General features: G+C 34.2%; 1 protein-coding gene across 4 annotated transcripts in view; it reads left to right on the top strand.

Annotated features, from left to right (window-relative positions):
• The window catches only part of KIZ (kizuna centrosomal protein), a 213,162-nt gene that overhangs the window by 153,138 nt on the left and 45,735 nt on the right, over window positions 1–14,289 (top strand). For all 4 annotated transcript variants that reach the window (XM_074287740.1, XM_074287741.1, XM_074287743.1 and 1 more), the window contains one exon: window positions 8,539–8,686. In XM_074287740.1, coding sequence (XP_074143841.1) covers window positions 8,539–8,686 — 148 coding nt within the window. The remainder of the gene's footprint in view (window positions 1–8,538; window positions 8,687–14,289) is intronic.

Below are 14,289 nucleotides of genomic sequence, written 5' to 3'. Positions count from 1 at the left end.
TATCTTCAACATCGAGAAGATCTAATTCAGTTCCAGTTGATCAATGATGGGCAGAATCAGCTACACCCAGAGAAGGAACACTGGGAATTGAGTGTAGACTGTTTGCACTATTGTCTTTCTACCCAGGTTACTTTTTACCTTCTGAATCCAATTTTTACCGTGCAACAAGAAATTCGGTTTTACACACATATATTGTATCTAGGATATACTGTAACACATTTAACATTTGTGGACTTGCCTGTCATCTAGGTGAGGGGATAGAGAGGGAGGTTGGGAGGGGAAAATTTGGAAAAGAAGTGAGTACAAGGGATAATGCTGTAAAAAAATTACCCTTTCATATGTACTGTCAAAAAATTATAATTATAAAATTAATTTTAAAAATACTTATTGATTGATCCCATGAACTTAAAATTAGATTATGACCCAAGTATATTTTTTATTGTAGGTTAAATCTAGATTGAATAGTATACAAAATGTAGGAAACGCTAGAAATTTACCAAATTTCCTTCTTTTTCATTAGTAGTAGTTTCTGAATTGGATGATAAAGATGATGAGATAAAAAACCTTTTTTGAATTAGGAAAATAAAAATGACAGTCTTACAATATAGCATGTTTTATAAGGTGATGGAAAGAACCTGGCAAGGGAAATCTTTTTTCATGTGTATATGTTTTGTGAATAATTATATATATAAGCCTAACCAATCCACTTGCTACTTTCTCCAAACTGTTTTATAAAATTGATATACTTTTAGTCATAAACTACAGTTTTGGTATGATATAAGCACATATTCATTTATAATTCTGTTTGCAAACAGATTTGTTATATAATATGATTCGTTGCATTATTCTCTGCCAAATTGAGATTGTGGGTGCTAGAATATGATATATCTATGTCTAATGGACTTAAACTTGTTATAGTTTCATAACATTCATAATAGAGCATTTGACTGTTGATCTACAGTTCTGCATCTAGCTCTGCCTTTCATAAGAAACTATCTTTTTTATTACTAGCAAAGATCTGTAAATTAATATCTGTAGCTTTCAATAGCTATCTCTACCAAAACAGTTTTATAAAGCCAGTTAGAAATACCAGGGGTGGTTGTTAATAACAGTATATTATTGATTTACCATTAATTGCTACAGACTAATACATTCTGACCATTTATTAAATAATCACTTAGGTATGTGTTACTTGATATGTTTTAGTATTTAACAATTAAACTCTAATTGGATTTTAGTTTTTCCTCCCAAAACAAATTTGTGAAATAGAAGTTTTCCTTCTGCATCTCCTCCATACAGGTTACTATTTCTTCAGATCTGTTGTTCTTTCCCCAGTAATTTTCTGTTGACTCTTCAGCAATACCTCATTCCCAATTCAATTTTATCTTTTCTGTAATTTTTTTTTAAGTATCACCTTTTTGGCCCAGCATGTCAATTAACTAATCTAATAAACTCATCCTGAGACACCAATTTCACTAATTTGAGGCAACTGGATAGTGCAGTGGATAGAGTGCTGAGCCTGGAGTCAGAAAAACTCATCTTCATGAATTCAAATCTGGTCTCAGATGCTTAGTAACTATATGACCCTGGATAAATTAATTAAATTTAAATTAAATTAAATTAAACTTAACCCTGTTTTCCTCAGTTCCTCATTGTAAAATGAGCTAGAAAAGGAAATAGCAAACCACTCCAGTATCCTTGCTAAGAAAATCTCAAATGGGGTCACAAATACCCAGACATGGACATGACTGAAAGGACTAAACAACAATGAGACATTCATTTGGAAACAGGAACCTGGCCTTTGTTGTATAACCTATATATAATTCAATGAACATTTCAAACTACATCAAAGGGAAATATTATGATGAGGGAGATATTGAGATAAGTACATCTTTCTGTGTCCATCAAATTAAATGAAGTGGATCATTGTCTACAGCATTTTCATGTAGGGCTAACACTTTTTTATTCTATTACCACCTCCTTATAAGTCATTTCAGTCATTCATCAAGCAATTAAGAGCTTTCTACATATTAAAGCACTGGGCTAAGCATTAGAGATACAAAGAAAGATAAGAAACCTGGTCCCTTCCCTCAAGGACCTGGCAATCTATTATGGGAGACTACATGCAAATATCTACATTACATATAAGATATATACATTCAAAATGGAATATAATCAGTGAAGGAAAGTTCTAGGGGTGGGATAGGGAAGAGATAAGAAGAGACTGCCTGCAAAAGGTAATATTAAACTTGTATCTTGAAGTAAGCCAGGGAGGTGAAGAGGGGAGGTGAAGAATGAGTCAGTAAATAAACATTTATTACTTGCTTATTTATTATGTGCCCATTTCTGAACTAAGATCTGGGAATGCAAAGAAAAGCAGAAAATAGTTCTTGCCCTCAAGTAACTCACATTCTGATGGGGGAACAACATGCAAACATTCTAGATACTACAAGATATATTAAAAGTTAAGTATTCTAGAAATGGGAAATAGCCATTGCAAAGGCCGTGTTTATTTTACTTGGATTGTGAATATATATAACAGTTATTTTATTTTCTTAAAAAATTGTGACTATTGAAAATTCCATTTTCATATAAAACTTTGATCAGAACATCAGGCTATTGTAAATAAATTAAAAGTAGGAAAAATTTGGTAGAAATCACATAACTATTAAAAAAAAAAAAAAAACAACCCAATACTCATCTATATAGAATTAATCAAGTTCAACCATGTTTTCTTTCTGTGTCAAACTAAAGAGATATATAATTTACTTCTCTATGATGTTCATTTATATTATATAATTTTTCAATACAAAGTAAATATTAATCTCTCCAAATTCTCGTTTTTTTAAATTTTATTTAGAATTTTTGGTTTCTTTTTATAATGCTATAGAGCTCAGGTGCCAAGAGAAGTAGAATCAAATGAATGATAGAAAACCACAAACCCAAATCAGTACTAAAATTATTACTTTAAAAATATTCTTATTTAATTCACTTAATTTTTGTCCATTGATGTTGGGTAAGAAAGTTTAATTGGATTCTCTAAGAGTTAGGCCTAACAGAAATAAAAGGCTAGTTTTGTAGTTTCAGTTACCTTTCATTTGGTGTGTGACCTTGTACAAGTAGTTTAGTGTAATGTTCTTCTCTAAATGTAATATTCTCTGGGAGCAGGTTTCTTGGGGGATTTCTGGAGGCAGCCTTAGTTTTTGTTCAGTATAATCACCACAAATGCAGCCAGGAGTTAAAGTACAAATCTTTTATTGTCTCCTTCCCAGTTAGCTTGCTTGGAAGTCTATCTCTCTCCTCCGTTCTGGGAGCTCCTACTGCTAGTCCTTTGCCTCTGCCAGCTTTTGTCTCTTGCTCCCTCAAAATGTCTCCAGGCAGCACAAAGGTGGAAAATGGAATGAATCTGTCTCCTCCTCCGAGAGCTTCTAGTAAGCTTCTGTATCTGGTCCCAAGAGCTTCTTGCTTATATGCTGCACACTGAGTACATACCAATCATTATATCACTAGGAAACCATTATTTGGGGTTTTTTTCTTTAATTTTTTTTAATTTTATAATTATAACTTTTTTTTTTGACAGTACATATGCATGGGTAATTTTTTACAACTTTATCCCTTGCACTCACTTCTGTTCCAATTTTTCCCTTCCTTCTCTCCACCCCTTCCCCTAGATAGCAGACAGTCTTATACATGTTAGATGTTATAGTATATCCTATATACAATATATGTATGCAAAATCGAATTTCTTGTTGCACAGGAAGACTTGGAATCTGAAGGTAAAAATAACCTGGGAAGAAAAATAAAAATGCCAACAGTTTACACTCATTTCGGTATTACTTCTCTGGGTGTAGCTGATTCTATCTATCATTGATCAATTGGAACTGAATTAGATCTTCTCTTTGTCGAAGATATCCACTTCCATCAGACTACATCCTCATAAAATATTGTTGTTGAAATGCATAATGATCTCCTGGTTCTGCTCATTTCACTTAGCATCAGTTCATGTAAGTCTCTCCAAGCCTCTCTTTTTCATCCTGCTGGTCATTTCTTACAGAACAATAATATTTCATAACATTCATATATCACAATTTACCCAACCATTCTCCAATTGATGGGTATCCATTCATTTTCCAGGTTTCCTACAACAAATAATGGTTGTAGGATTAAATCACTGCCTCCTAAATTCTACTTAGTACCTTGTTTCAAGTTCTGGCCCATAATATCTCCTTGTAGGATCAGATCAATCATACTGAACCATGCTAAATTAGATAACTATTGTCTCTACCAATTCCAGTGACTTAGCACCTTGTAAGAATCCTAACAGTTTAGCGTCATTTTTCTTAGCTTCTTCATTTGTGAATAGCAATCATAAATAAAAAGTCAATTTTAGGTGAGGCCTTATAGCAGTAATTGCCTTAATCACATAATGTCTGATCTTTGGTTTTGTGGATTTAAAAATTCATTTTTATCAGAGAGATGGCCATAATCAATTGCTTTTCTTTACCTGAACTCACAAAAAAACTGATTTAAAAATCAAAATATTGACTAATTATTTTGATAAATTTCTATAGAATTGTACATTTTGGGTATTAATTGAAATAATCAGTCTTAAAAAAAAAGAAAATTTGTTTCATTTCTTTTTGTAATATTAGAAAATAAGATGTTTTCCTGATGCCAAAAAAAAATCACAAAATAAAATACTTTTTTGTTGTTTAATAACCTAATATCTCTGTTCAAAGATTCTATTTAATTCTTTTTAAATGATTGCCATAGCCCTATCTCCTTTATTCATCCTATGCTAGTGATTTAGTTACCTCTGGGAATGCCTGCTCAATAATTTAATAAATCTTACTCTCATCTTAAACTAATTAAAGTTTAGCTTTTCCAATCTTTTATTGTTCAAGTAGAAATAATGCTCTCTTGACAACATATTCCCCATCACCTTTTCCATTACTTATTACTCTTTTTCTAATATCTCCAACTTAATAATCATGATTGAGATATTGGAATACTCCTTATTTCCTAGTACCATCGTCAGTCTCTTCCTCCTGCCCCTGGAACCATCTTAACCAATCTCTTTTAAGGATCACAGTACTGAGGGGGCAGCTAGGTGGCACAGTGGATAGAGTACCAGCCTTGAGTTCAGGAGGACCGGGGTTCAAATCTGGTCTCAAACACTTAACATTTCCTAGCTGTGTGACTCTAGGCAAGTCACTTAACCACAGCCTCAGGGAGGGAGGGGGAGGTTCACAGTACTCAAACTTATCATCTTATCTAAATCTTGATAGGTGTTATCTGTAACCTTGTAGGATTTTCTTTCCTTCCTCAATAAGTTCAATAAGTTGTAGTAGCCCAGTTAAAAAATGATGAGGCCCTGAATTGTGCAAATAGAGAGAAGGAAATAATAGCTAATATTTATATAGTGCTTATTATGTGTGAAGCACTGTCCTAAGTGCTTTACAAGTATTATCTCATGTGATAACAATAACCCTAAGAAACAGGAGCTATTATTATCAACAACGTTTGAAAGATGAGGCAACTGAAACAAACAGAGAGGTTAAGCATTTTACCCAAAGTACCACTGAGAGTAACTGAGTTCAGAGTTGAACTCAGATCTTCTTGATTCTAGGTCCCCCACTCTATACATTAGACTGCCTAGCCAGCAGTGTGATGGGAGAGAAATTATGGAGGTAGAATTGACAAGATTTGGCAACTGATTTGTATATATGGATAAGGGAAAGTAAGTAGTCAGAAGTGACACCAAGATAATGAGAATCTGGGTAATTGGAATGGTAGAGTGCCCTTCGATACTAATTGAAGAATTCGGAAGAGGAGTGGTTTTGGAGGGAACTGTAATGTTTTAATCTGTGATGTAGACAAAAATCCATCTGTTGTAAGTACTCTTGCAGTCTTAGGCTATTTTCTTTTTTTTACAAAATATAAAAGGCATTTATAAACTATGAAGTCAAATTAAAACATTACTAAATTAATGTTTAAAACCTAATATATGAATAAAAAGAATATAAAATATTCTTTTCTTCCTTAATGACTGTTAGGATTCTTACAAGGTGCTAAGTCACTGAAATAAATAGAGGCAATAATTATCTAATTCAGTATGATTGATCTGATACTACAAGAAGATGTTATGGGCCAGAACTTGAGACAAGGTAATGTACTTAGTTCACACCTTTAAAGAAGTTCACTCATTGGTTCACACATTAGATTTCACACCTTTAGAACATATAAAAGGACAAGCCCACTGGAAGGAAATTCAGAACTAGGAATGACTTCCAGGAGATTCACAAGGCAGAAACCCACAAGCCCACAATCTCAGAGGAAGATTCAAGATTCATTCCCATTTCCACCATTATGCTGGCTGGAGAGATTTGGACAAGAACTCTCGGGAACCAAGAAGAGAGGAAGGCCTCCAGAAAACTAGTGGAGCCCCAAGTGAAGGAAATAAGATTTGGAAAGAGACAGTAAAAGACTTTTTTTTTCCAACTCCTGGCTGGATTTGGGATTATTGAACTGAACTGAAGCCAAGGCTGCCTCCAGAAGCTCCCCAAGAAACCTGCTCCCAGATAATGATTACAATTTAGAGAACAGAACATTATAAGTGACTGAGTCAGAAACTGAAGGAAGTGACATACAAGCAGTTGGAGCTCAGAAAAAGATTCTGACAACCCTCCCTGAGCCCAAATTTATGCTTTTGTATTTCAAATCACTAGGTGTATAAAGCATCAAGGGAGGTGTGATGAGAGTTAAGCCTGATTTGAGGAACAGAGGATAATATGTGACCTTCATGGTGTAACCACCACAATAGCCTTTCTTTTAAGAGCACCTTACATGGTTTTAAGGTTTTAGGGTGCAAGAATGAAGAAGTTGAATTTTACTTCTGTTATCTATGTAGATAATTGCTAAGGTGTGCCTGGCAGACTGAAACTGTTTCAAAAGGGGGGGAAGATTGGAAGTTTACACAGGCGAAGGAAAGGGAGTGTTGAGAAATAAAGGCAGGTATGGGTATATTTGAGACAAACTCAGGTTTGGCTGTTACCATGAGGGTGAGTTAGTGCCTGTTTTCCTACCTTCCAATTGTTTGATCACATGCTCTTAGGATTAGTCCAAAGAGGAAAGTGCGTAATGCCTTCCAGGAAACCCTAACTTTAACTTTGGAAGCTTTTGTTTCAAAGGTAACATGCTTAAAGTTGTGAAATGCTGTGTACAAGAATTTGTGACAGAAAACTGATCAGAAGAACTAGAGCTATGAACACCTTTCCAGAATGGTTTTGACACTGAGTTTAGAAGTAAAAATGAATTGAAAAAAGTGTTTACTCAAGCTTGTGAAAGGATACAAAAGTCAGAAAAAGTAGCAGCCAATATGTACAGTTAAGGATGATATCTAATTAAACAAGAAGTTACATCATCATCCTATTGTAAGAGCTCTTTAAATGGGCAGCACCACAGTGCCTCGGGAGATTGAGGCCTGGAAGAAATTTCTGTGGATATTAGGACTGCCTTGTAGGTGGGATCCTGTCCATTTTGAGATAGCTTTGTGTAATGGGTGACTCGCTGATTGGCTGTGTGTGTGACCTCACAGGCCCTTTATAACCCCACTGCAGGCAGCAGTCGCTCTCTTTAACCTGGCGCTCTTCACCCTGGCTCCCTAGCCTGGGCGGCCAAGCCAAGATGGGTAGCCAAAAGAGGTAAGGGTTTTAGGAGTGAACTTGTGGGTCTTCTGACCAGGTGTTCACTCGGGAACCAACAAGTCAGGGCATCAAGTCAGGGCATTATGTGAGTAGGTATAATAAAGGCTTTTAAGATTACAGGTGGCTGTTCTTGAGTGCGCTACCGGTTAGTAAGCTATAGATTCAAGAGATTGTGGCCAGAGACCTTTGAAGGCCTCAGAGGAGGCGAGCCGGGTAGAGTTCACACTGCTAAGCACAGTGGTCAAAGGTACTCTGGGGGGTCTAGGACAGACTAGTAAACTGCCAGGAGAGCACGTTACATCCTATGGTGTTTCTTTTACTTTTGATCTTACTGTGATTTTTAGCTTTTCAAATAAAGTATTATTAATACTAGTTAATACTTTTGGTTCAGCTTCTTAAAATAAATGTTATTAAAAGAAATTTGGTAAGAAAATAAACTAATCAGGAGCCCTGAAGTCTGGAGCATCTGAATTCAAATGTAGCCTCAGACATTTAACACTTTCTAGTCATGTGACCCTAGGCAAGTCACTTAACCCCAATTGCCTCAGCAAAAAACAAACAAACAAACAAAAACTAATTATATGCTTATGGAAAGACTAGCTTTAAAGACTGTGATGCTAAATCCAAAGTAGCATATTTTAATTGCAAGCAGAGTTAACTAAGAAGGCATATATCCCCTTGTAAAGCTAAGTTTAAGATTATATTTTAATTATCCCTATTTTAAAAGTTTGCTCTTAGTTTTGGAGACCTTGAAAACATTTCAAGCCTCATTCTGTAAATGATTAGTAATTAATGTGAAAAATTGATTTTTTTCTATATTTCCATTTTACAGCTCTGAAGAACTATTTAACTCTGGTGCATTAAGAGATCAGTTATTAAGGCATGTTTCTGCTTTAAAAAAACACAATATCTCTCTCAAAGAAGAAGTTGCCAAAATGTTTGAAGTCTTGTTAGCCGATAACAGAGACCAAAGTTCTACGGTTAGTAATTTTTGTAATTTTTTTATGCTATGCCATTATTCATTCTGGAGCAATATCTAATACCCTTGAGAACTACAGTGGAAAAAAAAAACCAATCAGATATCTTCAGCAAAGGTTTTCAAAGGTTATAGAAGCCTTTGTATTAATGAGGGAAAGGAAAGGGGAAACCCCATTTCTTCGGCACATAGATAATAAGATAATCCCATGAGACGCAGTGTCCCCTGTAAAATGAATTTACAGGCCCAAAAACCTAGATTGATAAATAAAAGGTTTATTGTAGGAATTTGGAAGTAAAGTTAAGTTAGAAAGATGCCAGGGCCAGAGGTGGCCATTGGGTGGGCAAGAACCCTTACATGGCTGGAAGGATATCATGTATTGGCTGGGAAGACTCCTGCAAAGAGGGCGCTCCGGCTCGTTTCTTTTATACCTAGAAGATGATAGGCGGTACCCCCCAAGTTCTTGTGGGGTAAGGCTTTTCAGTTAGCTCAGATCAGGTGAGGGCTGGGGGAAGCTGAGCTGGTAGTGGGGGTTGGGCCCGGATACTCAAAGGATGCCTTTGACCAGGATTTGTGAATCAAGGTCAGCCATGGCTTGGGCAATTAGAAAGGAATCTTAAAGGGACCTCAACCCCCATCAGTATTACATTTTATACCTAGAAATCCAGCTCTTCACATAGTAGCAACACAGGTCTTTGTGATAGATTGTCTGCTACAACCATTTCTATACAGGGAGCTAACAATAGGTATTGCCCTTCTGAAACTCTGAAGATGATATAGAACACAATTTGAAAACTGACCTTCTCAGTAGAGTGTAGAGGTTTCTTTCTGCTTTGTACCTGCTGGTAGGAGAATACAACAGAACTCACAATGACTACCAAAGATATTAAACATTTATAGGACTTAATTTTGGGATTTTTCTACTTTTAACATTAACCAAAAATTGGAGGCAGTTAGGTCTCTCAGGTAGAATGCTGGGTCTGGAGTTAGGAAGACCTAATTTCAAATCCAGTCTCAGGCTCTTATTAGCTATGTGAATCTAGGCAAGTCATTTTGTTTGTATTTGCTTTATTTTACCAGAGAAGGAAATGGCAAATGATCCCCACCCACATCTTTGCTTCTAAGTCCTACCCCAGATTATCACCTCTGTACAGCTGATTTCCCTATTTTGGTCCCATGTTAAACAAGTTCAGATCCACTATCTCTTCCATCAAGTCCCTTGCCCCTTTATACTGTAGAAGGTCTTTCCCCTTTGATATTATTTCCATAATCTGCTACCTTTACTCCTTTAAAAAAGGCCATTTACTCCTTAGCCTTAATTACTGACTAGGTGTTGCTTCAGTCAAACTGAGACCTATTTAAAAAACAAAACAAAAAACAAAAACAAAAAAAAAAAAAAAAAAAAAAAAACTTAAAGAGGCCAAGGTCTCCTGTTGCATTCAGGGCCATCTCCAATAGTCCTAATCTATATCTGGCCATTGGACCCAGATGGCTCTAGAGGAGAAAGTGAGCCTGTTGACTATACACTCCTCTCTTATTTAAATCCAATTCATTTGCAAATCCTGGCATCATCTCCTTGGTGTCATAGTCCTCTTCAAGAAGGAAGGACAAATTTTGACAACAATATGAAACCATGATGACTTAAATTCCCTACAAGTTTATGTTAAATAATCTCAATTGGACCCTCTCTGTAGCAAGGCAATTCTGTTATATTTCCAACCCATTCACTATCCTGCTCACCACAATGACATTTTCAAGCCTTTTCATACTTTCTCAAATCCCTCCCCCAAGCTTTTAAAATTTAAATCTTGCTTCATCTTTTGTCAAAAAAATTGAAGTCATTCACTGTATGTCCTCTTCATTTTGCACCAGTTGAATACTTTCCATGACTATCATGGCTTGCAGTCTTTTCTCACATGAAGAGGTAGCCCTTTTCTTTGCTGAGATAAATCTTTCTACATGCACATGCGATTCTATTTCATCCAACCTTCTATCTCTCACTAATCTCTTCCTATCAGTTGACTGCTTCTCTACTACCTACAAATATGCCTGTTTCCCCCATACTCAAAAAGCCCCTTAACCTTCTTATACCTTCCCCCTTCTCTCCCCTACTACATAACTTTACAAACCAGTGGCCTCATTACTGTTGCTAATACTCAGTATTCCATCTCCAGACTCCATGTATTTTTACTGCTAATCCTCCAGGCCTGGAACTCTCTTTCTCTCCAACTCCATTGCCTGCTTTCCTTGGTTTCCTTCAGATATCTACTAAATCACACTTTTTTGGCTGTGATGTAGCACCCTGAATAGAATGCTGTACTTGGAATCAGGACCCCAAGTTCAAATCCAGACTCTAGTAACTCACTTAACCTCTATTTGTCTTCAGTTCCTTTTCTGAAAAATGAGAAACATACCTCTAAGAATTATAGGGAGATCAAATGAGATATTTGGAAAGTTTTTTGCAAACTCTAAAATTCTGTGTAAATGCTTATTATTACCTTTTTAAAGAAACCTTTTCCAAATATTTTACAAATATATCAGTCTGTTAAGAAAATCTGATGAATATAATTTCTTTATTGAAGGAAGATTTTTAAAAATGTAGGTACAATTTTATGTTTTTAGTGGTAGGTATTACAACCAATGTATTAAACTGTCTAACATGTTATAGTTTCCCACCCCTAAAAAAAGCATTTTGCTCCTCAATCTTATTTCCTTCCCTTTGAGATTATATCTTTCATATATTTTGTTTTATCTAATTATTTTCATATTATCTCCCTCAATAAACACTGAGTTCCTTGAGAATAAGGATTCTATACTTTGCTTGAAATTTTCTTCCCTATCTTATAAAACCTCTTGTTCCAAGGCTTAGATCAAGTACTGCTTACTAAGCAAAATCTTTCCTGAATCTCTCAGTTTCCAATGTTCTACATCTATTCCCTGCCTAGTAATTACATTGTATTTAAAAAAATATTTAGATATGGATATATTGTTATTTACTTATCTTTGAACAGATTGTTTCCTTGTAGTACAGCTAAGCATTTTGATGTCTGGAATTGTTTCAATTTTGCCTTTGTATTCCTTCCTCATATTATTCCTGGCACATAGTGGTGCTTAATAAATGCATATTGAATTGAAGACAATCTGCTGAATGATATATTAAATTTTAAATTTGCCACATTTGTGTAATATTAAATGACATTTTGTTGGTATATACTTTCCTCTTTTTTAGAAAAGATATTTTTGAAATATCAAGTTTCAGTTTATAGACAGAAGAGTGGTAACTATTTGTTCCTTGAAGAGATCTTTTAGGTTTTTTTTTTTTTAGTATTTTTCAGTCGTATGTTTGATTTTATACCCTTCTTGAAACATGTTTTGCTAACATTCAGTAGAGAAACAATGAAAAATTAATCAGAATCTCTTTGAAGATCAATGTAGCCTCTTATTCTCTAAAGATTAATAGCTTGTCATAAGTGATCATTTTGTCTTCCTTAAAATATTGTAATACCTACTAAACCAGATTTATGACAATTTAATTTTTAAGTTAATTCTATGTATTTTGATTTTTATTACATATAAAGCAGTTTACTACATAAAAGGATGATATTTCTAAATGATAGCAGCATGCTGTTTTTCTTCCTTTAAGCTTTTCCATTTGCTTTAAACAGTGGTAAGAAAAAAAAAAGTGATAATTATGTTTATCCAGGATATATTTCTTTGTTTCCTGTGAATTATTGGCTTAAATCATGACTCATGTGAATAAATAGGCTACTTATAGCATATCATGCTATATTCTAGTAATCTAATGTATTAGATGGAGAAGTTCATCACTTTTTTAAAGAATCTATAAACTATTAGAAACTATGCTTTATGCTTCTTCAAATTCCAAAAAGAAAATTTAAAATTTCTGTAAAATAATACTTATTATCTTGTTTTATTTATAGTCCTTAAGTTTTATTTTACTTGTAATTATTTAAGGAGTTCTTAATAGCAGTGTTTTTTTTTAATTATCAATAATCAGTCAGTCATTAAACATTGACTAAACACCTGCTATATTCCAGGCACTGCATTAAATACTGAAGATTAAAAAAAAAGCAAAACATCCCTTCTCTCATGGAGCTCATAGTCTAATGGGTATTTAAAATCAAAAGGTCTCTATACAAACAAGTTATATGCAAGATAAGTTGGAGATAATCAATAGAAGACAATAACTTAGGTTTTTTATTCTGAGAAAGAGTAATTCAATACTTACTAACTAATACTAGTAAGTAGCTTGATTTTCTATATATTTCATTTGACTCTAGTAATCAGAAAATTTCTCTTGCATGCAATATGAATTCTAATTTAATTTTTTATCTTTCATTTGAACATTGATTTTATTTAACTTGTTTAACATAATATTAGAACTCATAGTATCTGATGATCATCCAGATTTAAGAATTCTAAAGGAACACTTGATTTTATTTTATAAAGTGCATGAATACAAAGGTTCATCCATTACATTGGCTTTCATGTGATAGTAATCTTTGCATATTCATTGAAATTTTCTTTTAGTTTATTCCTGAAATTAAATTTCTTTGATGTATAATGCCTTATTTCTAAGGTTGTACTCAAAAGTATATAAAGCAAAATAGCATTTCTTCTCAGGACCTCTCCACTACCACATATTTAAGTTTTAAGGACATTAAATACATGCTTGAAACTATTTGGTTCAATGCATTGAAAAAGTTTTTTTTTTATATTTTCTTATAGTCCTAGTAATCTTGGGAATGCAAAGTTGCCTGTCAAAGTCTTTAGAATTAGTATTTATTTTCCCTGATGTGAAATCTCCTCAAAACAAATGAGAAATATTTTTATAAAAATTATACTGATATGGCAGCTAGGTGGCACAGTGAATAGAGCACTAGCCCTGAAGTCAGGACGACCTGAATTCAAATCTGGTCTCAGACACTTAACACTTCCTAGCTTTGTGACCCTGGGCAAGTCACTTCACCCCAATTGCCTCAGCAGAAAGAAAAAAAAGAAAGGAAGGAAGGAAGGAAGAAAGAAAGAAAATTGGCTATGTTGGATATATTTTTCTTAATAGAACTGCAAATTTACTTTTTATGTTTTTACTTACTGGGAAAATGTCTCAAGAATGAAAAACATATATATGAAAAAAGTGGAAAATAAAAGTAAATAAAATCTAAAGTGGGGGAAAGAATAAGATTCCATGTTGATATAGTTAAGATCATGTCAACAGAAAACAAAATTACTTAAATCTATTTTGCTTCTCATTTTTCTGCCAAGGAGAATGATCTTTGAAATGGAAAACATGGAACAATAATGGCTAATAGGAAGTGATCCCCAGCTCGAGAAAGGCAAATAGTAAGGGAGAATTAGCAGTTCTTAATGAGTTCAAGTCACAACTTGCTAGGGAATTGAAAAAAATTGTGATAATGTGATTGCTGAACTGTTGTCAGTAATCTCGAAAAACTTTGTGGAATACTAAAGTGATACATATGTGAAGATAGGCATTTCCAGTTTTTTTCAGAAATAAAAAGTGAATTCTGTAAATGGTAGGACCTCAAACTTATCCTATAATGTTTTTGTAGAGTCATAGAAATTACA

Source organism: Sminthopsis crassicaudata, chromosome 2 (assembly GCF_048593235.1).
Source record: "Sminthopsis crassicaudata isolate SCR6 chromosome 2, ASM4859323v1, whole genome shotgun sequence".
NCBI lineage: Eukaryota > Metazoa > Chordata > Mammalia > Dasyuromorphia > Dasyuridae > Sminthopsis > Sminthopsis crassicaudata.
Note: the sequence above shows the minus strand (reverse complement) of the source record. Positions and strands in the feature narration are given on the sequence as shown.